General features: G+C 47.5%; 5 protein-coding genes across 11 annotated transcripts; 4 read left to right on the plus strand and 1 right to left on the minus strand.

The window, feature by feature from the left end:
• The first annotated feature begins 713 nt into the window (after positions 1–713).
• Positions 714–10,449, plus strand: LOC131108953 (aspartyl/asparaginyl beta-hydroxylase-like). Its single transcript, XM_058060422.1, has 26 exons — positions 714–1,351; positions 1,432–1,485; positions 1,987–2,160; positions 2,552–2,596; positions 2,920–2,988; positions 6,456–6,503; positions 6,676–6,837; positions 6,923–6,958; positions 7,053–7,097; positions 7,185–7,217; positions 7,301–7,333; positions 7,397–7,432; positions 7,507–7,554; positions 7,621–7,707; positions 8,049–8,081; positions 8,152–8,237; positions 8,320–8,406; positions 8,496–8,646; positions 8,719–8,855; positions 8,916–9,014; positions 9,081–9,170; positions 9,229–9,366; positions 9,432–9,567; positions 9,635–9,726; positions 9,817–9,950; positions 10,020–10,449. The coding sequence occupies exons 1-26, from the start codon at positions 1,207–1,209 to the stop codon at positions 10,168–10,170; spliced, it is 2,349 nt and encodes a 782-aa protein (XP_057916405.1). The 5' UTR covers positions 714–1,206; the 3' UTR covers positions 10,171–10,449.
• On the plus strand, positions 4,237–6,369 carry LOC131108954 (apical junction molecule-like). The gene is made up of 3 exons (XM_058060423.1): positions 4,237–4,558; positions 4,657–4,701; positions 4,891–6,369. The coding sequence occupies exons 1-3, from the start codon at positions 4,543–4,545 to the stop codon at positions 5,889–5,891; spliced, it is 1,062 nt and encodes a 353-aa protein (XP_057916406.1). The 5' UTR covers positions 4,237–4,542; the 3' UTR covers positions 5,892–6,369.
• A 382-nt stretch (positions 10,450–10,831) lies between the features above and the next one.
• Positions 10,832–14,403, minus strand: LOC131108777 (clavesin-1-like). Of its 6 annotated transcripts, XM_058060089.1 has the most exons (10): positions 14,345–14,403; positions 14,137–14,253; positions 13,942–14,025; positions 13,408–13,821; positions 13,174–13,344; positions 12,840–12,958; positions 12,543–12,717; positions 12,361–12,471; positions 12,063–12,286; positions 10,832–12,002 (listed from the first exon to the last, which is right to left on the minus strand). In XM_058060089.1, exons 4-10 carry the CDS (start codon positions 13,504–13,506, stop codon positions 11,924–11,926), a joined length of 978 nt encoding a protein of 325 aa, XP_057916072.1. In that variant the 5' UTR covers positions 13,507–13,821; positions 13,942–14,025; positions 14,137–14,253; positions 14,345–14,403; the 3' UTR covers positions 10,832–11,923. The 6 variants fall into 6 exon arrangements, with proteins under 6 accessions (XP_057916072.1, XP_057916077.1, XP_057916075.1 ...); XM_058060094.1 differs by lacking the exon at positions 13,942–14,025 and having other exon boundaries at positions 13,408–13,712; XM_058060092.1 differs by lacking the exon at positions 13,942–14,025.
• A 556-nt stretch (positions 14,404–14,959) lies between these two features.
• On the plus strand, positions 14,960–18,844 carry LOC131109164 (serine/threonine-protein kinase RIO3-like). The gene is made up of 13 exons (XM_058060834.1): positions 14,960–15,244; positions 15,805–15,920; positions 16,048–16,190; positions 16,250–16,357; positions 16,438–16,547; positions 16,765–16,908; positions 16,987–17,114; positions 17,190–17,372; positions 17,444–17,603; positions 17,675–17,755; positions 17,824–17,913; positions 17,993–18,103; positions 18,188–18,844. Exons 1-13 carry the CDS (start codon positions 15,209–15,211, stop codon positions 18,293–18,295), a joined length of 1,518 nt encoding a protein of 505 aa, XP_057916817.1. The 5' UTR covers positions 14,960–15,208; the 3' UTR covers positions 18,296–18,844.
• A 113-nt stretch (positions 18,845–18,957) lies between these two features.
• On the plus strand, positions 18,958–23,172 carry LOC131109163 (regulator of MON1-CCZ1 complex-like). 2 transcript variants are annotated; one of them, XM_058060832.1, is made up of 21 exons: positions 18,958–19,199; positions 19,394–19,470; positions 19,531–19,615; positions 19,691–19,747; positions 19,816–19,902; positions 19,965–20,105; positions 20,183–20,286; positions 20,413–20,502; positions 20,570–20,675; positions 20,756–20,864; positions 20,984–21,028; positions 21,096–21,149; positions 21,227–21,355; positions 21,438–21,544; positions 21,612–21,731; positions 21,796–21,873; positions 21,958–22,062; positions 22,315–22,383; positions 22,445–22,532; positions 22,624–22,761; positions 22,826–23,172. In XM_058060832.1, the coding sequence occupies exons 1-21, from the start codon at positions 19,098–19,100 to the stop codon at positions 22,903–22,905; spliced, it is 1,971 nt and encodes a 656-aa protein (XP_057916815.1). In that variant the 5' UTR covers positions 18,958–19,097; the 3' UTR covers positions 22,906–23,172. The 2 variants fall into 2 exon arrangements, with proteins under 2 accessions (XP_057916815.1, XP_057916816.1); XM_058060833.1 differs by lacking the exons at positions 18,958–19,199; positions 19,394–19,470 and having other exon boundaries at positions 19,525–19,615; positions 19,691–19,742.
• The last annotated feature ends 8 nt before the right edge of the window (positions 23,173–23,180 follow it).

The following is a 23,180-nucleotide window of genomic DNA, read 5'->3' on the forward strand; positions in this document are numbered from 1 at the left end:
AACATTCGATCGGTATGATCAGTATGTAATTCAAACCACATCTCGCTAGTTTCTGTCGTACTGCTTTTACACTGAATGAACACATGTCAACATCAGCTGGTGGTAACAGCAGTCTTACAATTGTATTTGTGTTATTTATCATCACCTGATTTAACAGTTATTCATACCTTCAGTGCATGTCAAACGTTTGTCATTTTCGGTAAGGTGTAAGTTATTTTACTGTCGGAGAAAAATAAACACGATGGCTTTTCTGATGCAATTTGCTTTTGCGATCTCGTTCGTCAACAAAACACAGTGCCATTTCACAAATCATTAAATGCTTTATGATTGGGAATTTGTATGTGCTTATAGCGAGCACAGTTTTCCCGGGATGGGACATTTGGGGTGATGTGCTTTGTTGGGAACAACAGCAACTAGGAGTTCATTATATAGGCCATATATGATGCTGTCGTCACCTGCTATGCTGCTTCTTAGAGTGCATTTCTGTTAAAGTACTTAAAATCAATTTAGTCACCGGAAGTAGTTTTTAGACTTCTTCGTTTTGGGATACCTAAATTATTTTGTATTATTATTTTTCTACAAACTGTGCCATAGGTGACGTCTGTGTGGATGTAGCTCAACTTCTTAGTGCTGCTGTCATGTCGGTTCTCTTTATAGAGCTAAAGAGTTGAGAGTGAATCAACAGCGCCTCTGCAGTTTGCAGCCAAGTATTGCACACGTCAATTGCTGCAAGATGCAATTAATCAATTCCAAAGACAACATGGTCAGTGGCAATATTCCTCTAGAGGAATCCAGGAATGTAATGTCGTAAGCGTTCACACAGTGAAGCGCTGTGCTGCTGATGTGTGCTTTCTGAGGACAACGCGCACACGAGTCAAGGTTGTTTGTGGCCTTAGTTTGTCCTCAGTGGTATCTCATACACACACAGCGCGTTTGTCAGCTCCAAGAATAGTGGGGATCAGGTTCTGGACCTCACAATTGGTCTGGTTGCGGTGCTGCTGCGAAGAAAAAGCAAGGAGGCGGGGCATGTCTCCCTGTCCTGGTCACTGGCCCGCTGTCGTCTCACTCGAGAGGTTCTCTAAAGTTTTGTGTTGTTTGGATCATCTTCAAGTATTGTGTTGAGATTTGTTAATGCTGCTATTTCTGGACAAGCATTGGTTTTAATGGTAGTTGAGTGAGCAAGCATTGGTCTCACTGGTTTGGTCCATGCAGCGGTACCGCCACTATGGCACCTCCTCCTCTTCAGTGCCCGTGGAGGAGCTCCACACCACCGAGGAGGAGGTGAGCACTAAGGAGCAGGCGGAGGAGCCGCTTGTAAAAGAGGAGGCTCAGGATGGCATCCGGACAACAGGTAGGTCCAGCGTGAACTTTGACCCGGCCTTTGGTTGTGTTTGTTTTTCCTTTCTGGGTCATTTGGTTTGATTCTGATAGGAGGCGGGAATGTGGAGGAGGCCCCTTCCACGCAGGAGGCACCGTTGCTCTCTGGTAGGTGGCCTGGAGCAGTTGGGTTTGGCCTGGTCTGATTTGCTTTGTCGTGTCCCGGTTTTGACCTTTAACCTTTCTGAGCCTGTGCATGTATGTGTTTCCTGACATGATTGTCATGTTTGAAGCTCTCAGCTGCTTCACGAGGAACAGCTGCTGTTGGCCCGCCCCGTCGGGCATGTGTTAAATCTGTTCCTGGGTCAGTTTGACCTCTGCTGTTATAAAAGGTGTGAGCCACTTGAACCTGCAGACAACTCGCTAGGGAGGGGCATACAGTAGATCTATTAATTGGATATAATTTAATATTTTTATTGTTAAACTAATTACATTTTTCTTCACACAGCAGACTTTGATACTGAATCATCAGTGCCTCTGCTGGTTGCAGCCAAGTACTGCACTCCATTGCATCAAGATTCTATTAATTATTTAGCCTGCCCTTACTGTCCGCTAATAACGGCCTGTGTATATTTAACAATAACTATTTGTGGTGTGTGGTGTCCTCAGACTCAAAGCCACCATCGTCGGAAAGCAAGAACGGGAAGAAGACGCAGAGCGCCGACGCGGGCGGAGGAACCAAGTATTCTGTCTTCACCTGGTTTGTGGTCCTGGCACTGTTGGGCGTTTGGAGCTCCGTGGCCGTCGTCTACTTCGATATTGTAGACTATGACAGCGTCATTGGTAAGATTGAATGATATATTACATGCAATTACGTCATTTCAATATACTCTGTCATCATTGTGGAACAAAGCCACAAAGAGAATGTCACATGTTTTTTCATACAGGAACCTGTCACATTGCGGCTTTGATTGTCTCAGACACTTGCTTGAACCACAGATAATTTGCTGACTTTATGCTTTTTGTGGTTTATAATGAACTTCCTGTTTAAGAACAATGAAAGGGTTCAAATAATGAGTCATGTACAGAAGCCCCCCGGTGGCAGGTTTGTGTATTGCTCTCATGCGTGTTACTTGAGGCTATGATGAGCGACAACCATTGAAGGGATGTCAGTGTGACACCTCTGGACGTTTCCCGTCTGTCACCGTCTTTTCTGTGTTGTCTCCGCACGCAGCCAGAGCTGAGGAGTTTCGTTTGAACTTTTCGCAAGCTTTACAAGGTACAGTTTACAGAAACATGTCAAAGTAACTGCGGAGATGCTCCCTCATCCTGGTTACTTTATTTTGATATTTCTCTACTCCATGTTCCCACTCATACGCCCCACCTGTGCAGCTTGGCGGCCAGGGGGCGTCTCACCTCACCTGAATGTTAACATCATATTGATCATCCCCCCCATGTACTTACTTCATTCCATACAATTCCTCTGATGTGTCAAGATACTGGAATATAGCAACAGACAAGAACCTGAGAGGAACTTTAGATGTCCACATATTTACAGGTATGTATTAGTACCTTGCGTGATTGTTTTCCCTACTATTTCAGGGAAGCTGACGGCCTACGACACAGACGGAGACGGTGACTTTGACGTGGAAGACGCCAAAGTCCTGCTGGGCAAGTACCCTGTATTTATCATATCATGTTCATTTATTGTATCCATGAGATGGCTGAGGTGGTTTCCAGTAACGTAGTAGCATGCCACATGGTGGGTGGCGTCCATTCCAGCCAAATCGATGAGCCGAGTCGCGTTTTTCTGGGACAACATTGCAATTATGGTGGCAAACTGAAGTCTTAAGTCCTGGTGTCATTCCAAAGAAAACACACAACAGTCCCTGGCGAGTTGCTCAATGTACATCAAGATGGAAAGGTCAGAGTTGAAACACCTAGCAGGACAGTCAGAGCCAAGATGGCCGCCTCTATTTGTGGCTGAGTAGACAGGAAGTCAAGGCTGTTGGCCGCTCTGTGAAGGACGACTTTAACTCGCTTTCTTTCTCTTTCCCATATCATCTTTTATTTGATGACTTCCTTCCATCATTTCTTCCTTGAGTCACGTCCTTTTCTCTTTAAGTTGCATCCCTCCCTCGCCATCGCCACCCTTTTCTTGTCTTCCTCCCTCGCTCTCTCTCTCCATCTCTCCTTCTCTCTCGTCAGGCCTGACCAAAGATGGCGATGCTAGTGCGAGAGGCGAGTCGCTTGACGAGGTTGTGAATATTTTAGCGGAGGAGGGTTCTGATTGGATGTATGGCTTCTTCACCTTCCTGTATGACGTGGTGAGCTCACCTGGAGAGCGGGGTGAGGAGGATGATGGCAGGGATGAAGAGGAAGAGGAGGCTGGGATGCAGGAGAAGGGCGGGACTTCTTACCTGGAGGACGAGGAGATCAAAGGAGTCATACTGGACCTGCAGAACCAGTAGAATGGAGTCAGATTGGACGGACAGAAAAAGATATGAAGACAAATTGCGGCAGGGCTTTGAATTCCTCATTTATTAATCACAGATGGTATCCTGTATGTGAAGTTCATTTTAATATATGTGTGAATGAGGCTATTTATTGTGTAGAAATAATATTTCATCCTGCACACAACACACACACACACACGACCAGTGAGACAGAAAGTCTGAGAAGCGGGCACAAACTTCTGTTTTTCAAAATAAAACACCCCCAAAAGGAATTTGATGGAGGGCTGGCGTGTCTTCTTTTGCACGTGTCACCAGGTCGGTTGTTGCGTTGATGTTTGTGACCTTAGCGCTGTTCACTTCCTGGTCCACAACAACGCTCTCTGCTGTCTGTCGCTTCAGATGAGAGGAAGTTAAAAGGTCCTGCTCGCAGGAGGGCGGCGCATAGGAGAGGTACACGTGCGTGCGTTTGTGTGTGGACGGTCAGCATGGTGGCGTCATCCTGCCTGTCTTTATAGTGTAGTGAGGACAGGATGTTTACTACTGCTAATTGTGTGTTTGTGTGTTAATCCATGTTGGCTTTTATTGTGTGGTTAGTTTGAGACCATTTCAGTCACACAAGAACGGAACTTTGTTTGTAACCTAAACACTGACATTAGCATTGGCTAATACTCTTGTGGTGATTCTGAACATCTGAACACTTTCTGTGTGTGTGTGTGTGTGTGTGTGTGTGTGGGAAGCGCTCAGAGAGCTGGCCGAGGATCCGGATGAAATGGAAGTGAGCCAAGGTAGCGTTTGGATCTCCGTGTGATTTCTAGTAAGTTGATGTGATGTTGGCGACCGAGCAGCTGCTCAGCATTTTATTTTTCCCCATGTGGCGTCACAGAAGAGATTCCAGAGGAAACTATGTCTCAAAAGAACAGGACCCGAGGTACTAAAAGTCCGCTTGCACCAGAGTGAGAACGCACGGCTTTGTTGTCAGTCTGGTCGCGTCTTTGTGCACGATCATCATGCTAACGGTGTGTCGCCACTTCCTATTGGCCGCTACCTTAACCCCTCTCCAAATGGCGTGTGCTCCCTCGCTGATGAGTCGATGATGCCGACTGTATTCCACCTCCAGAACCTCCCGTCCGAGATGCCGCGTTGCGCGCTGCCCTGCAAGAAGAACTGATCAACGAGAAGCTGGAGGCCAAGAGGATTGCTCGCCTCGCCCTGGCTGAGATTAAAAGCCACCTCTCGGAGGAAGACCAAAAGAGGGAGACGGCCTGGGAGCTGAAGATGAAGACCCTGGAGGTCACCCAGGAGCAACTGAAGCTGGAGAGGGAGAGGATAGGCGTGGAGAAGGAGAGGATGCAGGTGGAGAAAAAGAGGATGGAGGTGGAGAGGGAGCGGATGGAATGGGAGAGGGCCGAGAGGGAGAAGGAAAGGATGGAGCGAGAGAGGGCTGAGAGGGAGAAAGAGAGGGCACAGAAGGAAAGGATGGAGTGGGAGAAGGCTGAAAAAGAGAGGAGGGAACAGGAGAAGGCGGAGAGGCAGAGGATGGACCAGGAGAAGGCAGAGAGGGAAAAGATGGAGAAAGAGAGGATTGAGCAGGAGAAAGCGGCTTTCCAGAAAGCCAAGGAAGAGCGGGAACACCTTGAGAAGATGGACAGGGAGCGCTTGGTGCGGGAACGGGAGAAGGCCGCCAAGGAAAAGGAAGAGAAGGAGCGCGTGGAGAACGAGAGACGGGCCCGAGAGAAGGCTGAAGAGGAGAGGAAGGAGCGACTCCAAAAAGAACAGCTGGCCAAAGAGCGGGAAAGACTTGAGAATGAAAAGCAGGAGCGAGAGCGCATCGCCAGGGAAAAGGAGAAAGCTGAGAGGGAAAGGCAAGAAAGAGAGAGAGCGGAGAAAGAACGTCTCACCAGGGAGAAAGCTCGACTGGCTCAGGAGAAGGCCGCCCGGGACAAGATGGAGGCGGAGCGGCTGCACGCTCCCAAGGCAGACCTGAGGAGGCAGGAGGAGAGGAAAGCAAACGGTAGCCAGGCGGTGGAGGAGAAACCCCAGCGAGCGAGCGGGGTGGCGGTCAGGAAGGACAAGGGTGGGGCCGGAGACAAGATGGCAGCCAGCGTGAGGAAGAAGTAGAGTTCTGTCTCCGGGACGCTTCCCTCATGTTTGGGCCTGGAGCTTGGACTGTTCCTTAGTTTTGTCTCCGGTGAGGTGATGAGACGCTTTCTCTGAGAAACCATTGATTTGTGCTGTGTAAGCGTGTTACATGTGAATAAGTGCACTGTAAGCTCCTCCCACATCTCCTTAAATGGACACTCCCTCCAATGTGACTGTAAACAACTGTAAAATAAACCTTGGCCTTCCAATGGTGCTCTCTTCTTATCCTTTGCTATAAAATAACACAATATTACACAATATTTTTGATTGGCCCTGTTCTAAAAATGATGATTAATGCCATATATTACTAGATATATTATTTTGCTTTGTCATGAACACTGAAATAACAAAGGTGGTGTTAGCTTAGCATGAACGCAGCGAGCCCGCAATTACTGTGAACCACCTCAAGTGGGCCTCTCATGTATTTGACAATGAACAACACTCACCCCAACACACTTTTGGCTGTTTTATATATAAATATACTATACTATATTTATATATATATATACTATATATACTTGTTGTACTGTCACCCCTCAACAGGCCTGAAAGAGACACCAAGCGAGGCGCTGTCACCTGAACACAAAGCAGGTGAGTGCACATTTGCCTGGTTGGGGCGGGGTTTTGGTCTCTCCGCCCTCTTCCAACCGGCACACTGAGATGACGGAGACGCCCTGTGTGTTTCCTTTTAAGTGTAACCAGATCTATCGTGCCACTTTACCACCGTCTTCCTGACTCATTCTCTCCATTTGTCGTCTACTAGAAACTGTGGAAGAGCGGCCTGCACATCAGCAAACTTCACAGCCGCAGGGGGAGGAGTCAAGGGAGGCCGCCTCCTCGGAGACGCTTACGGAGGAGACACCTGCAAAGGAGACCTCATCAGAGGAGATACCCGTAGAGGAGACCCCTACTGAGGAGATGCCAAGTGTGTAATAGAACCAAATAAGTGTATTTGTTTGTGTAAATGTATAACGTGACCCACTCCCTGTGTGTGTTTGTGTGTGTGGCAGTCTCTGGATCTGAGGACGTGGACTCTGAAATCCAAGGTGTGCTGACATTGTGCCGAACCTTAACATTTTTTTAATCCGCTCATCTTTCTACCTGCTTTGTGTGTGTGTGTGTGTGTGTGCGCACATCCAGCTGCCGTCCCCTTGCCTGCATTTGTAGAAGACATCTTTGTAGCGGGTGAGTCCAGCAATAGAACCCCCAGCATATCAAGTATGTTCCTGTTCACTAAAATTGTCTTTGTGTAAACCAATATGTGTGTTCCAGATGATCCTCGAGGAAGCACGGAGCATATTTACGGTGCGTCAAATGTTTTTGTCTTTCATCCGCCTCCCGCATCGCTGTGCGTCTCTCACCGGTCTTGTCGCCTTGATGTCTTTCAGCGGAGGACGTGGACGCCATCGACACAAGCGGAGGTGAGGAGCTACTGAGCTAACAGCCAATGGCGGCGATGAACTGTGGATGTTTTGTTCTTGCAGTCTTAGTGGAAGAGCCGTCGTCGAAGGAGAGCGTCGGTGAGTTTTGTCGGTCATGTGTTGTCTCCAAATCCACAGCAGCAAAGTTGACTGCTCGTTTGTGTCTCGCGCAGCGGAGTCCGCAAAAGCTGTGACAAGCTCCAAGTTCACACAGGAAGAAGGTACGGTAACTTCCTCTCTTCACATTTAACGTCAATGAGGTCAACGTGTTTGTTTTTCTGCGTCAGAACCGCCGGTGGAAGTGGAGAAACAGTCTGAGCCGGCAGAAGACCCAAGCGAGACCACCAGGGAGACAGCAGGGAGCGCCACTGATGGTGAGCTCATGTCCCAGCTGTCTTCAGGCGAGAGGCGGGGTACACCCTGGACTGTTGGCCAGCCAATCACGGGGCACCTTTAGACAAACAACCATTCACACTCACATTCATACCTATGGACAATTTGGAGTCTCCAATTAACCTAGCATGTTGCTGTGATATTGGAACCGTGATATTACGAGAAACAACTGCCTTCATTTCTAAGTGATACTACGTTGAAAATGTGTACTCACGCACACACAAGACTGAATAACCTTACCGACACTAAACTGTACTCGCTTACACAAACTAAGAAGGAGCCAAATCTGCGCTAACGTTTGTTGTATCATCTTCCGCCTTAGAAGTGGCCGCCGAGGAGAAGCCCAAAGAAAAAGGTAAACTGATTAAACCCCCCCCCCAACCCCCCAAGCTGGTGCAAATACTATTTACACGTTTGTCACGCAGCCAAGAAGAAGAAAGCAAAGCTGCTGAACAAGTTGGACAAAACCATCAAAGCAGAAGTGGACGCTGCTGAGAAGCTACGCAAAAAGGTATGTGGGAAGAAGAAAGGGATATCAGCGTTTGATGCACTTCCTCTCGACTCCCACGTGCCTCTTTGTGTGTGTTTGTCAGGGTAAAGTGGAGGCCGCACTCAAAGCCTTTGAGACGTTGGCGCAACAGCACCCGCAGAGCCCCCGCGCTCGCTACGGCAAAGCGCAGGTACTCCTGTCAAGTTCCGCCTCGCCATTGGACTCTTGATATACTAAAGTTCAGCGTGTGTGCGTGTGTGTGTGTGTGTGCGTGTGCAGGCAGAGGACGACCTGGCCGAGAAGATGCGCAGCAACGACATGTTGCAGAAGGCCATCAACAGCTACAGAGAAGCCGCCGAGCTCCCAGACGCCACCCCTGACCTTGTAAGAGCATCGCTTAAGAGACGAGCCGAGCGCCAACAGTTCCTGGGTAACACCCCCGGCCGGCCGCCATCTTGTCCTCGGCTTCACAAGCCGATCTCAAGCTTGTGTCCTTCGGCAGGACGCATGCGTGGCGCCGTAGCGACCCTGGAGAGGCTGGTCCAGATCTTTCCGGAGGACATCCAAGTGATGAACGACCTGGGTGTGGCCCACCTTTTGCTGGGAGACAACAAAGGTGCTAAGAAGGTCTACGAGGAGGTGAGAGACTCTGGTTTTTCTTTTCTTCTTCTTCTCCGGCCTTACTAGCACCTCTTGTAGGTACTGGCAGCTTCCCCTGGCAACGGTTTTGCCAAAGTTCACTACGGATTCATCCTGAAGTCGGAGAACAAGATCGCGGAGAGCATCCCCTACCTGAAGGTGTGTACACAACCACTTGTTTGAGTTGACTTGGATGATCCCTGTGACCCTCTGTGGGGCCACCAGGAGGGGCTGGAGTCCGGTGAGCCCGGCACTGATGACGGACGCTTCTATTTCCACCTGGGAGACGCTCTGCAGCGAGTCGGAGACAAGAGCGTGAGTCTGTCGTGACATGGAAATATCATCACCCCCTGACCCGTCCCATGTCCCGCAGGCGTACCAGTGGTACCAGTTGGGTCACGAGCGTGGCCACTTTGCTTCCGTGTGGCAGAGGTCGCTCTACAACGTGGATGGGCTGAAGGCGCAGCCTTGGTGGACACCAAGCGAGACCGGCTACACCGATCTGGTCAAGGTACGGATGCACGAGTACGCTGTTCCAGTTTGCGAGTAAACCGATGTCATACCGCATGCGTCCAGTCGCTGGAGAGGAACTGGAGGACCATCCGAGACGAGGCTCTGGCCATGATGGACCGCAAAACAGGAATGTTTGTACCCGAGGAGGAGAACCTGCGAGAGAAAGGAGAGTGGGGACAGTACACCCTCTGGCAGCAAGGTCCATTTTTACGCTTGAGTTACGTCCTTGTCGTGTCGAGTCAGCTGACCCACTCACTTCTCTTTAGGAAGGAAAGCTGGGGATTCCTGCCAGGCCGTCCCCAAGACTTGCTCGCTGCTGGACAGATTCCCCGAAGCCACTGGCTGCAAGAGAGGACAGGTCAGAAGAACGAAGAGCAGTTTTATGCAGACTTGCAGTAATCCTACAGAAGGTCAGCCATGTTTAATTAATTTGATGGTTTGTGTGTAGATTAAGTTCTCGGTGATGCAGCCGGGCACGCACGTGTGGCCGCACACAGGACCCACCAACTGCCGCCTGAGGATGCACCTGGGCCTTGTCATTCCCAAACACGGCTGCAGGATCCGCTGCACCGACCAAACGAGGTGCACATCCTCAACCTTCACCATCCTCTCCGGGAAGCTCATCCACTGACCTCTCATTCATCTTCACAGGGGGTGGGAGGAAGGGAAAGTTCTCATCTTCGACGACTCCTTCGAGCACGAGGTGTGGCAGGACGCGGACACGTACCGCCTCATCTTCATCGTGGACGTGTGGCACCCGCAGCTGACGGCACACCAGCGGCAGACCCTCAGCGCCATCTAGACCAGGAGATCTGATTCGCTTTCTTGGTTCTTCTGGGTGATACTACTGACTTGACCACCAGTCTCCCCACGTGACACGTACTTCCTGTTTGACCCCTTTGACAAAAGAAAGTTGTGTTAAATGTTCACATGAGCGTCGAAACCACTTTTTCACCTTCTGTTCCTCTACGCGCCCATTTCCCTCATCACTTTTGTACGATGATTACACACACCAGATGTTATTAGAGATTATATTTTTTATTAAAAACAACACAAAAACCTCACAAAAGTGCTTTTCTTCTTCTTCTATGTTTTCTCATCTAGTCTAAATTGGGCTGTTATGCTCTAGTGTGGGGCTGTTCGAGTCCTAAAAACACCACAGCATAGAGGATTTGTGCAGTTGGTGGTTAAAAATAGCATAGTTGGATCTTTTGACTAGAATTGGAGTAGGTCCCCAAAAACAGCAGAGGACCCCTATCATGTAGATGAGCTTTCACTACTGTTTTTTACAGTAGGTCAAATCTTGACTTTACTGTATAGGCCAGGGGTGTCAAGAGTGCAGGACTTGTTTTATTCTCCCTCTGCGTATTCTAAAAATAAAATTTATTATTAGATATTCCACTGTTTGCTCATACCCCCCCCCCCTTCTCTCCTCCAAATGAAAGACACAGGTGGAGGTGTAAATGTTTACTTTACATTCTGCAGTAAATACATTAGAGATGTGTGTAGCCCTGATGTGGAGTCGCACTGCAAAGAAAATGAGAACAAACAGCATTTAAATGCACCTTTTCTTGCAGTGCGCTAATACATGAACTATACAATCTTTTTTTTTAAATAGCTTAAATTCAATAAAAACAATCTTTCTCTTTTGTGATGTTTTGGCATTTTCAGCACAATACATATTCATGAAATGTGGCACTCTGGTAGAACTTTCCTAATTGTCATGCAAGTGGCAGCAGCACTGTGGCTTTGATGGTGTTGGATCCAAGAAAAAAGTAACAGTATTCTACCAAAGTGACATTTCCGGCATTCTAAAAGCCGTTTGATACTTAAAAGTGTACTCTTTCATATCTTGGCAGTAAAGAAGCAACAATCGGGTAGACAGATTTCATCAACAAGAAATATGTTTGATTGCATGGCGCTTCACATTAACATTGCAATCTTTTTTCTGTCCTCTAGGTGGCAGCATAAATCTTCAACCTGGCATTAATCCCACTAATGGGCAGACTGGACAAACACTGATCCAAAAACACTTCCATGAGGGAAACGCTGCAAGTTGAAGAACCAAAACGGAAGTTAGCCAGGCCTACCGGATGGTAGCCAAGTCTGATGTGATTGTTGCATTTGTTTTACGGTGTTTTTGGTTTTGGATGCTCGTTTGCAAAACCAGGCATTCTAACATTCTAACAACAACACCAGTCTTGTCATGTAGTTTCTGATTCCTCCAAACATGATTAACGTCTAATAATGATTCTTGTTGATGCAACGATTCACGCTGCGTGGCAACTCACAATGTGGTGACCTTTTTAGCGAAACAAAAAAACATTCCGGTCCTTCTCGCAGACACAATTTAAAAGTCATGATAATCATAAAGTAGCGTTTACATTCCTCCTCGGAAGCTAACTCGGTGTGTGTGTGTGTGTGTGTGTGGACGCACAAATAAACAATCAAGAGTGCTAACTGCTGTCGTGCAGTGGGCTCAGAGACAGGAAGTCCAAAAGTTCAGGTGTATGGGATGACACAGCAATTGTGCATGTGTGTGTGTGTGTGTGTGTTCAGTCCAGGGCCAGAAGTGGAGTGCTGGTCTCTCGGTCCGTCTGTCGCAGAGTTGCGGGATTGATCACCGACTGAGACCTGAAACCAAAACCAAGCTGAGCTCCTGTTCCCCTCTTAAATAAGGCACATTCGGCTCACCTCTTCATGGCCTCCTTGTCCCCGCCTCCTCCACAGTTCTCCCTGACGTGCAGTGCGTCGTATGTCAGCGTGTACTCGGTCTCATCCATGTAGTCCGGTCCCAGCAGCGTCCGGGCCCAGATGCCCATGTCGTAGGGCGGCAGCGTCCCACCGAACTCGGACGGCAAGCACTCGGGCTGGATGAGCTGGTGGAGGGAGTTGAGGTTGTTGCCGTGGAGAAAGATCTAGAGGAGGACAGAGGAGAGTGCAAGAGATGATGAGGTGATGAAAAACAGGAAGAGGAGGAGCCAATCCTCACCCGCTTCCTGGTCTTGTCTTTGAGGAAGGGCTTGATGATGGTGTACATGGCGTGGATGTACCACGGCTGGTTGACAAAATGGATTCCTCCAAAGCGTGCAGGAAAGCTGTCCTGAGGAGCAAATCGAGAGTTCCTGTCAAGTGGACTAGACTAGACTGGACTGGACTGGACCTGACCTATACCTGCAAGCCCTCGATGGCTAGTTTGAGGATATTGGGCGTAAGCTTGGAGGCTTGCTTAAAGGAGAAATTGCTCCAGTCAATGATGAGGATGAAGCCGTTGATCTGAAGCTCTGGCTTCTCGATCAGGACCTCCAAGGAGAGAAGGATGGCTCGCAGAATGTCCGTGAAAGAGTTCCTGGAAGGCGATAGAGCCATGTGCGAAACATGACAAACATGAAACACTTTTTCTTGGGAGGTCACGCTTCTGTTTTTGAGCTGTTTTTATGGACCAGCAGAACCTCAGGCATCGTTGCTCACCTGCTCTGGTCCCAGTTGGAAGCAAACAGGATGAGAATCTTTCGGCCATGTTGGTCCGGAGTCTCCAGCACGCCTGGGAATCCGTCCATCAATGCTCGCTTGATGCCCGGGTCGTCCACCTGACACACACACACATCCTGTTCATCGCTTATCTTCCACAGGCAGGTCTTGTCCTTAAAGTGGCAATCAACACATAGCTCCGCCTCCATCAGGTACGCCTCTGCAGTAATCACGCCTCAAAAGAAGGCTGCTAAAAGGTGTTTTTGGATCAATGACCATGTGACAACACAGGAGATCTTCCTGAAGAAAACAGACCCAATTTTGGTGCCCTGACCTTGAAACTCTGGAACATGTCGAGGTTCTGCTGTCGGAACTGGAAATACTGTGCCAGCAGCCGGAACGTCTCCACCTGGTCAAACTTCCTGGCTCTCAGAAAGCGCAGGATGAAGTCGTCGTCCGTTCGCAGGAAGCCGATGTCAGGCCGAGTCACGATCATGTCCCGCACCTGGGTTCAGAAGACACAGTTAGCACTGCACTAATGCTAACAGTCTTTTGGCGCATCTCGTACCTGCTGGATGTCCTGGTGCAGCGTGTCCGGGTTCTCGTTCAGTTCCAAGCGAGCCTTCTCTGTGGTCTCAGAGCTGAGGCCTGCATGGAGCTGAGACATCTTGTGTTTGTCTTGTTCACGTCCACAGAAGATGTCCTCCTGGTCACAGTCCACCGAGGCAAGTTGTGTTGCTCCTCGCCAACTTGGCAATCTTCATTTCACGCCTCGTTCAATCAACAAAGTCTTATTGGTGCACGTCTACGGCTGCGGTGTGGTCAACCTCTCATCACAACGCTCGCTGCCCCCGTGGTACGTTGTGGTGGGGTCTGGCAGCGGACATTTTAATACATTAGCTTGATGAGGAGATGTGAACTTTGGCTGGCGCGTTTGAGCAAGGCCAAAGGTCAGTGAAGGCAACGTGGTCGTATGTGGGGACTGTTGGGATATATAATATATAGATAATACATATAAGTAATTACACTTTGCAATAAAACAGACTCAGACTGTCTTTTCATGTACAGATATTACTGGAATATAATACAGATCATATTTAACCTTCTATATATCATACAGGCGTAGGGTGGAGGTGTAGATGACCCTGCACACACTCATGCACACACAACCTCAAAGCTCCCCATCCTAGGAATGAACCAGAGATTATGTGAGTGCCCTGTTTCGAATCATTTTTGTGTGAAATAAATAAATGTATTAATTTAATTTTTCGGTGTAAAATGTACGAGCGTATTGGACCTGCTAGGTGTGTTGTTCGAGTCCAGCTCGTTCCTGCCTCTCCGGCCCTCCTGTGCTGGTCCTGATGCTGAGGACGGTGTCGGCCATCGGGATCACACGTAAAAGAATATCAAAAAGCTGGACACAAATTTAAAAGATGGGGAATGAAAATGATTAAATGTCTTCTTTGCACGATCCCGGCGACATTTGAACGTGGACGAAGACGCACAATGACCAAGATGTGTCGAGAAGACGTCAGGATGCTCCGTTACTGTCCTCTTTTCGTAATACATAGTGGCACTTCCTGTCGAGACACCCACAATAATGTCTCCCGCCAACAAAAAAACAAAAAACAAAGATGCTATTTATTTTGCACGAAATCTGCTATAATAGTTACTGAGTGTTCAAAATCACATAATTGAATAATACGTGATATTTTGTGTCCAAAGTTAAACTTTTGGTCCTCTGAACTTTAGAGTAGCTTTTATTTTGAAACTACCATATGTTGCTTCCTGGTTCTTTACATTGACTGTGCGCCACAAGACGTTATTAAATGTGTTTACGTATATTAGGTAGCTGTGTCTATGTGTGTATAGAATTATATCACAAAAATTCTGTCTATATATATGTGTGTATGGTGAAGCAAAGTTTACGTCATTGTGACGTATTTTATTTATTTTTTGTGTGATTGTGAATGATTTTGTCTTTAAATAAGGATCATTATTTAAATCCACCTAAAACACATGACAAAAACATGTGAACAAATTTATTTGTGAACATTTTAACAAAAAAATAATAAAAGATGATTAGGATGATGACACATGATTCCACTCAGCGGACGATAATGCACTTCCTGTTGACTCTGGGTTCTGGCCTGACCGGAAGCACCTTCAGCTCCTCTCTCCGTTTACGACAAATTTCGTCTTTGTAACCTCATCTTAATCTTCTTTTAATCGTTGCTGGAACTACCACAATATTATCTTTGCGTGTCACGTCGTGCTAAAATTGGTTGTCGTCTTGTTTCGTACATTCAATCGACCTGCTAAGCTTCGTCGTGAGCCACCTTTCACTCGAGGAATCAAACTTGAAAATCATGGATCAAAGTGGAGTGACAGCTCACACACAAAAGGTAATTCTCCGTTACTTGTACATCCACGTATTTATTGTCGTAGAATGTTTCTACAAGGTCGTTTGTCAGTAGAAGGTAACATCGTTGACTTGCTAGTTGTTGTAGCCAATATGGCCTCTTCAATGACGTCAACAGAGAACGTCACGCGCTGTTGGCTTCGTTTCAAAACTTGAAAACAGTCAGGTGACGTCATAGTATTAGTTCTAAGTAGGTTTATAAAGTTTATTGATATCTTAAATATATGATTCGCAGCAAACTTCAATAAATGTCACTGGGAGGCGGGGCCTATGAATACATGGCCATATACAGGAAATCTCGTTTGCTGTCAGTGAACATGACAAGTGCTTTAAATAGTTCATGAGCATGTTTCATAGCGATGGCTAAAGTCAGTGTGTCATTAAAGCACACGCCCTGAATATTGTAAAGCTTATAATAGTTATACTGTTTTTATGCAAATCTGATCCTGAAAATGACGACAATGCACCTCTGGGCCTGTACACATGGTAAGAGAGTGGAAAGCAATTGAAAGTAATGGTAGTCAAGGTGTCATGTACCCTCAGAGCCCATGGGGTCCGGCGGTGCCAGCAGCCCCCTCCTGCTCACTAGCTGATGTAATGAGCGAGCAACTGGCCCGGCAGCTGGATGAGGAGAACCAGACGTTCCCAAGCCTCATTGAGTAAGCGTTGACCCGCTAAGCGTGTAATGTTTAAACATTATAAATGTCAGGTGTTGTTTCTATCAGCTTATTGCTCCCCTGGTGGAAAACACTTGGATAGTGGTTAATCATGTGTGTTCATGTTCAGTCCAGCAGATTTATTGTTGTCCGATGATGCTCCGGACACGGAGAGTGACCTGATGCTCGCTCAGATGCTGCAGATGCAGTTTGATCGTGAGTTTGACGATCAGCTGCGTCGCGAGGAGAGGAAGTTCAATGGAGAAAGCAAAGGTAGAATAAAGTTGTCATCAAACAAACCCCTGTCATACTCAACTCTGTGGCGTGTCCAGTGTCCATCTCCTTCGAGAACTACCGCATGGTGCACCCGTACGAGGACAGCGATAGCTCAGAGGACGAGGTGGACTGGCAGGACACCAGACACGACCCCTACAGGGCAGGTAACGCAACTGGAGTTACTGGATGGAGCCGCCATAATACTGCAGTTCATTGTACTGTGTGTGTTTGTGTGATGATTCAGAGAAGCCTCAGACCACGCCCAGGAAAGGGTTCACTGGGAAAGGCAAGAACATCACAACCAAACATGACGAAGTGATGTGCGGCCGCAAGAATACTGCCCGCATGGACAATGTATGTAATGCTCATTCTACTCAATAATTAATCTTAGTATGTTTCCTTTGATCTGGTTCTCATAATGTAGTTTTAGGATGTTTATAAAAATGTTTCAGGTAATTTGAATACAAAAACAGGTTCACAAAACTTTACATACTGCCTCCTGCTGGACAGTCATTGTCCCTGTTAAATTTATGTCAATGCTGCAGTTTGACTCCGCCCTGTCCTCATGCAGTTTGCCCCCGAGGTGCACGTGGGTGACGGTCTGGGCATGGACCTCAAGCTGTCCAATCAGGTGTTTAACTCGCTCAAGCAGCACTGTTACAACGAGCAGAAGCGCAGCGCCAGAGTGCACGAGAAGAAGGAACACTCCACTGCCGTGAGTACTCGTGCCACCTCCCTAAATGCTTGTGAGCCCCACCCGGCTCAAAGACAAACACCTCCTCCTTCCTGACAGGAGCAAGCGGTGGACCCCCGCACTCGTCTGCTCATGTACAAGATGGTGAATGCCGGCGTGCTGGAGAACATCAACGGCTGCATCAGCACCGGAAAAGAGTCAGTGGTCTTCCATGCAAATGGAGGAAGGTGAGCCAAGTTAGCATTCATGATGGAAATGCCTTCTCTGTCCACGTGTCTTATGTGTGCATTTGTGTGCATCAGCCTGGATGAGCAGCCTGTCCCAGACGAGGTGGTCCTAAAGGTGTTTAAGACCACCCTGAACGAGTTCAAGAACCGCGACCGCTACATCAAAGATGACTACCGCTTCATTGATCGCTTCACCAAGCTGAACCCTCGAAAGATCATCAGGCTGTGGGCCGAGAAGGAGATGCACAACTTGACCAGGTGACCTTTTTAGTGGCGAAGCTAATATGCACACGTTTGATGTGTGCTCAAATGTGTGTGCTTGTGTTTAGGATGAAGAAGGCGGGGATTCCTTGTCCAGACGTGGTCCTGTTGAAGAAACACATCCTGGTCATGTCGTTCATTGGCAAAGATCATGTCCCTGCTCCTAAACTGAAGGAAGTCATGTTAAGTTCTGACGACATGAAGGACGCTTTCTACCAGGTCTTAAATGTAAGTACACTGTCAACACACACACACACACAAACTACATATATGCCGCAATTAGTGTGTGTGTGCATTAGGTGATGCAACAGCTGTATCAGGAATGTAATCTGGTTCATGCTGACCTCAGTGAATACAACATGCTGTGGCACCAAGGAAAGGTAAGTAACACTTGCTATACCCCTTTCTTTGGGGTGCATCATGTCACCACTACCTGTGTGTGTTGCAGGTGTGGCTGATCGACGTCAGTCAGTCTGTTGAGCCGATGCATCCTCATGGCCTGGAGTTCCTCTTGAGAGACTGCAGGAATGTTTCCACGGTAACACCCAGACACTGCAAAATAGTTTTTTTGTTAGCAGACTAAAGAGATGCCCACAACGATGTGCATGTGTGCGCAGTTCTTCCAGAAGAGAGGAGTGAGTGAGGCGATGAATGCCTTTGAGCTTTTCAACACTGTGACCGGACTGAACATTCCGATTACAGAGGATGAGGCGGAGTTTGTTGCTGAGGTAACACACACGCACACAGTATCGTCTTGCTCCAAACATCGAAATCATTCACGGTCTTATAAGTTTGGGTCTGACTTGTTTCAGATTGTGGCATTGGAAAAGAGGAATGAGGACCACGTCCAGCGGCGTGGAAAGAAGATGTTCCCGGTGGCCTCAGAAGACCCCCCTTTAGAAGTAGACGCTGATGACTAACGCTTACACAGGCTTGCTCTCTCTTCACCATGTTGAAGAAGCCATTAAGATGGCACCGCCCACCAACTGCTTCCTTTGCTCAAGCAGGAACACAGCGCCTCCTGCTGGCCGCACTGTGTTGACGTCCTGCTTTTGAGGAAGCTTCTTAATCTTTGATTGGTTCCACTGTGAGGTCATCAGAATACACAACACAGTTTAACACTTGTTGGAAGATTGGGGTGGTTTGCTCACATTTGGGCCAGTGGATCATAATTATAACTTACAATGTGGAGCAGGCGAGAGTAGATTGTGTGATTGTTGATCATCAGCAGCTTTGTTTTCAAGAAGGAAAATGATTCAGTGTTAGCAATCGCTTGGGGAGAGAATGTATGCAAAGTGTACCTTCAAGCCTCTTGAAATAAAAATTCTAAACCCTAACATCAGTACGTGAACAGCACACAACTGTGTAGTGCACTTTCACACTATCATGCATTCTTGGTCTCCAGTTGCTCTTCACTGTTACTTAACTTCCTGTCTTGTTCTTCAAAATAAAAATGATTGCGCCAATGATGGATGTTGTGACGTAGTCGTAACATTTCTTGTGGTCATTTTGGTTTCCTTTGCGAAATATAACGGCGCTGTTGTATAAAGCACAGTCTCGTAGAACCGCAGGTTTGGGTTTGAAAGAACTCTCAAAATATTGACGTTTATTGTGAAACTTCCCATCGGAAGCCAAATAAAGCACATGACAGTGACACTTCCGGATGTGCAGTTCAATGTTTTCTGTCGTTAAAACAAGGGAATAAAACGTGAGCCGAAATTGATGATGAGTGGCGAACACTACTTGGAACTTTGTGACAACCCCGTGCAGTTTGAAAATGCCTCAAGCGTCAACAACGTATTCTTCGATGAAGCCAACAAGCAGGTCAGTGAGCCTAGTGTTAGCATGCTAGTTAGCTCGGTCAGCTGACTGACTGTAAACAACTTACATCACGAATTAAATGGAAACAAAAAAAACCAGTAATTTCGGGATGCCTTCGTTGAAGCAATAAGTTCAATAAAGTAAACATTATTATTTTAGTTGGTTTCAGACTAAAAGGTGCTCTGTGCTGCCTTCAGGTGTTCGCGGTGCGTTCAGGAGGCGCCACGGGGGTGGTGGTCAAAGGACCTGACGACAAGAGTTCCGTTGCCTTCAGGTACGTTCACTTTGAATGGGACAAACGAGTTAGAAATGCGCCTGTCTGTTTTCTCTTCAGGATGGACGACAAGGGAGAAGTAAAGTGCATCAAGTTCTCAATTGGAAACAAAATTTTGGCTGTGCAAAGAACGTCCAAGTCTGTGGTGAGTTGTAATTGTCTTATCGATGACAGTTTAAGTATGTTTGATCAGATGATTGACAGTTTCACTCCTCTAAAGGACTTCATCAACTTCATTCCCGACTACCCTCACACAGAGTTCACACACGAGTGTAAGGTGAGCCGTTAAATTAAGCAACCAATCATGGCAAGCCTTGCTCACCTCATTGTGACCGCCATGTTCAGATGAAGAACGCAAACCTCCTTGGCTTCTGCTGGACCAATTGGAACGAGATTGTCTTCATTAGCGACCAGGGCATCGAGTTCTATCAGGTACGCGTTGGGGTCTTCTTTTAAAAGTGTCTTGGCTCCGCTCACACTTGTGTTGTGTTCAGGTGTTTCCGGACAAGCGCACGGTCAAACTGCTCAAGAGCCACAGCATCAATGTCAACTGGTACCAGTACTGTCCCGAGACGGCCGTCATCCTGCTGTCCACCACAGTGCAAGGCAACGTCCTGCAGCCCTTCGCATTTCGGGTCAGATCTCGATCAAATTGTTTATTCATGCGCACGACTCATCTCACTGTGTGTGTGTTTGTCTTTCTTCGGCGAAGACTGGGAGCATGTCCAAGATGTCCAAGTTTGAGATTGAGCTGCCTGTTGTTCCCAAGCCTGCCAAACTCAGCCTGTCAGAGAGGGACGTTGCCATGGCGACCATGTAAGACGCTTCATTAGCCTACTGATTAGCCTGTTGCTCTTCTTAGTTTGACACTTACACTCCATAGTCTCCACTTAACTGCAGCTGCGCTCAGTCTCCTATACGCTAACATGTATATCTTGATAGTTATAGTCAGCTCTACGTGATGTACCTAAAACATCACTCCAGGACGGCCAACAGTCCCAGTGCAGAGGTGGTGCTCTACCATTTAGCAAGGTAAACCCACACACATGTCATTCACGAAAAGTGTGCATTTTAAAATCTCAACATATATGTGTTATAGGGAGGGCGTGTGCAAGAAGACACACGTGTTGAAGTTGAACACAACAGGAAAGTTTGCACTTAACATTGTTGACAACCTGGTGGTGGTCCATCATCAGAGCACTCAGGTACGTATGCGTGCAAGTGAATGGAAATACCAATGGAGTCGCTACATGCATGATGCAAACCAGTGTGTTTTTTTTTTCAGACGTCATTGATCTTCGACATCAAGTTGAAGGAGTCGGACGGCGTCATCAGTACGCATCAGCCTGTTCTACCTGCACGCTCCATACATCCCTTTAGCATCCCACTGGCAGGTACGTGGTCAATACACAAACACACACACTAATTTAATGATAAGCGACATTTCTGTATGAGTCCGAGGCAGCAAGTAAAGAAATTATGAAACTAATAAAGTTGCTTTCAATGTTTGTAGGTCCAGCAGTGGTGCCCTCGCAGCCTCCTGTCCCGTGTCAACTATGTATCCTCAACATGTTTGTTCGTCCTTCTTTGTTTGTCTCTCTCGTTGAGCTTAACCTTCACACCAGACTCGTCCTCCTGGAGCGTCTTCCAGCCTGACATCATCATCAGCGCTAGCGAAGGTGACAAATAAAGACATACAAGTACAAACAGCGACATGCTGACGGCATGTGATTGAGCGCATTGTCGCCCCGCTCAGGTTACCTGTGGTACCTTCACGTGAAGCTCACCCCCACCGTCAACCTGCTGAGTGACAAGGGCAAACTGATGGACTTGCTGTTGCGTCGCAGAGACTGCAAGATGGTCATCCTGTCCGTCTGCTCTCAGCGTACGGTTGTTGTTGCTTGGTAACCACGGAAACAGGTCGAAGCCACTTCAGTGAGCAAACTAATGTTAATGTGTGTGGTTAGTTCTGGAAGGTGAACAGAAGGGGAGTCTTCCTGTGGTGGCGACCGTCTTTGACAAGCTCAATCAGGTGTACAAGGACTTCCTGGAGGCGGAGCAAAGCTACACCGCGGTGAGGGATGTCATTAGAGGGGGCGGCAAGTAGGGGCTGAGTGTCAGTTCTTTGTTCTCATTCAAAGGCGATGGAGTCGGGGCCAGCGAGAGGCAGTGCCGCTCAGAAGCGACCAATCAGAACTCAAGCGGTCATCGACCAATCAGACATGTACACGCACGTCTTGTCTGCGTTTACGGAGAGAAAGGTAGGAACAAAACATTTTAAGCAGTGCTGTGAGTTTTTCATGTGGTGGTAAAATGTGTTTGTAGGGTGCTAGCCACAAGTTCACCATTGCCGTATTGATGGAGTACATCCGCTCTTTAAACCATTTCCAGATCACCGTGCAGGTAACAAAGCAGCCGAGTGATGCTGCTTTTAAAATGTCCTTCCCACACAATATTTTACCTTCATGTTTCTATTTGCTTTGTCAGCATTATTTGTACGAGCTGGTCATCAAGACGTTGGTGCAGCACAACCTCTTCTACATGTTGCATCAGTTCCTCCAGTATCACGTCCTCACTGACTCCAAACCTCTGGTGAGACACACTAGACGAGGCTGGTGGTTATAGGAGTCCTTCAGTCTACAAATAACTGAAGATGTAGTATGCAATTCACGCCAATTCAATTTCCACTGCAATTTAATTCAGCTTAATTCGGTTGTGATATGATTCATCCCAATTAAGATGATAATGCTCATTGAATTTTGATATTACATTGTCTTGTACAGTGTTATTAGCCAGCTAGCTGGTAGCATGTAACATGGCTACTCATATTGTTGTGACCTTCAGGCCTGCTTGCTTCTGTCTCTGGAAAGCACGTACCCACCTGCCCACCAGCTGTCACTTGACATGTTGAAGGTAATCGACAATCATGTGTTCTCATCATCTTCCTAAAATAACATGTTGTGTTGTGTTGCAGCGCCTGTCGACGGCCAACGACGAGATCGTGGAGGTTCTGTTGTCCAAGCAGCAGGTTCTGGCCGCAGTCAGGTTCATCCGCAGCGTCGGTATGCCATTCTACGGCATCGCACAACATTGTGTGAGTGCTCACAGGCTGCTTTATATGGAGTGCTAATCTGTGTTGTCGACATGGCGCAGGTGCTCATGACAACATGTCCGCCCGCAAGTTTCTGGATGCTGCTCGGCAGACTGGGGACAACATGTTGTTCTACACCGTCTTCAGGTCCTTCCAGCAGAGGAACCAGCGGCTCAGGGGAAACCCCGCCTTCAACACAGGTGAGCACGCTTGACACATATGACAACCTCGTCATCATCACTGTGTGTGTGTGTGCGTGTGTAGGAGAGCACTGCGAGGAACACGTGCTTCACTTCACTCAGCTGTTTGGTGAACAGGCGCTGATGAAGACCTCCACTGTCTGACATTTTGTACCAGGGGTGTCCCAACTTTTTCCAGCAGAATTGAAGGATGTGCTGGATGTGACATTTTTAGACATTAAAGATGCTAAAAGAAATCCAGTGGCCATCAATACATACCATTGATACCAAGACTTCCAACTTGAAAAATTCTCAATTCTCTCCTGTAATTGTCCCAATAATTTTGTCCATGTTGTTTTTGCACCTTCATCATTCCAAGGAAATGAATGCGCACAAGTGTAAATAAAGTTGAGAAAAATGTTATCAAAGCAAGGACAAGT

This window comes from Doryrhamphus excisus, chromosome 21 (assembly GCF_030265055.1).
Source record: "Doryrhamphus excisus isolate RoL2022-K1 chromosome 21, RoL_Dexc_1.0, whole genome shotgun sequence".
Lineage (NCBI taxonomy): Eukaryota > Metazoa > Chordata > Actinopteri > Syngnathiformes > Syngnathidae > Doryrhamphus > Doryrhamphus excisus.

What these genes read in the sequence shown, in the direction of transcription:
- LOC131109164 (XM_058060834.1), top strand. Translation starts at nt 15,209, where the DNA reads ATGGATCAAAGTGGAGTGACAGCTCACACACAAAAG. An exon ending in ATACTGCCCGCATGGACAAT is followed by an intron (nt 16,548 to 16,764) that starts GTATGTAATGCT and finishes GTCCTCATGCAG; the next exon opens with TTTGCCCCCGAGGTGCACGT. An exon ending in AGGCGGAGTTTGTTGCTGAG is followed by an intron (nt 18,104 to 18,187) that starts GTAACACACACG and finishes GACTTGTTTCAG; the next exon opens with ATTGTGGCATTGGAAAAGAG.
- LOC131108954 (XM_058060423.1), top strand. An exon ending in TCAAAAGAACAGGACCCGAG is followed by an intron (nt 4,702 to 4,890) that starts GTACTAAAAGTC and finishes TTCCACCTCCAG; the next exon opens with AACCTCCCGTCCGAGATGCC.
- LOC131109163 (XM_058060832.1), top strand. Translation starts at nt 19,098, where the DNA reads ATGATGAGTGGCGAACACTACTTGGAACTTTGTGACAACCCCGTGCAG. An exon ending in AAGAGTTCCGTTGCCTTCAG is followed by an intron (nt 19,471 to 19,530) that starts GTACGTTCACTT and finishes TTTTCTCTTCAG; the next exon opens with GATGGACGACAAGGGAGAAG. An exon ending in GTGCTCTACCATTTAGCAAG is followed by an intron (nt 20,503 to 20,569) that starts GTAAACCCACAC and finishes TATGTGTTATAG; the next exon opens with GGAGGGCGTGTGCAAGAAGA.
- LOC131108953 (XM_058060422.1), top strand. Translation starts at nt 1,207, where the DNA reads ATGCAGCGGTACCGCCACTATGGCACCTCCTCCTCTTCAGTGCCCGTG. An exon ending in CGAGCGCCAACAGTTCCTGG is followed by an intron (nt 8,647 to 8,718) that starts GTAACACCCCCG and finishes GTCCTTCGGCAG; the next exon opens with GACGCATGCGTGGCGCCGTA. An exon ending in CTAAGAAGGTCTACGAGGAG is followed by an intron (nt 8,856 to 8,915) that starts GTGAGAGACTCT and finishes CACCTCTTGTAG; the next exon opens with GTACTGGCAGCTTCCCCTGG.
- LOC131108777 (XM_058060094.1), bottom strand. Translation starts at nt 13,506, where the DNA reads ATGTCTCAGCTCCATGCAGGCCTCAGCTCTGAGACCACAGAGAAGGCT. An exon ending in TGCACCAGGACATCCAGCAG is followed by an intron (nt 13,345 to 13,407) that starts GTACGAGATGCG and finishes TTCTGAACCCAG; the next exon opens with GTGCGGGACATGATCGTGAC. An exon ending in ACATGTTCCAGAGTTTCAAG is followed by an intron (nt 12,959 to 13,173) that starts GTCAGGGCACCA and finishes TGTGTGTGTCAG; the next exon opens with GTGGACGACCCGGGCATCAA.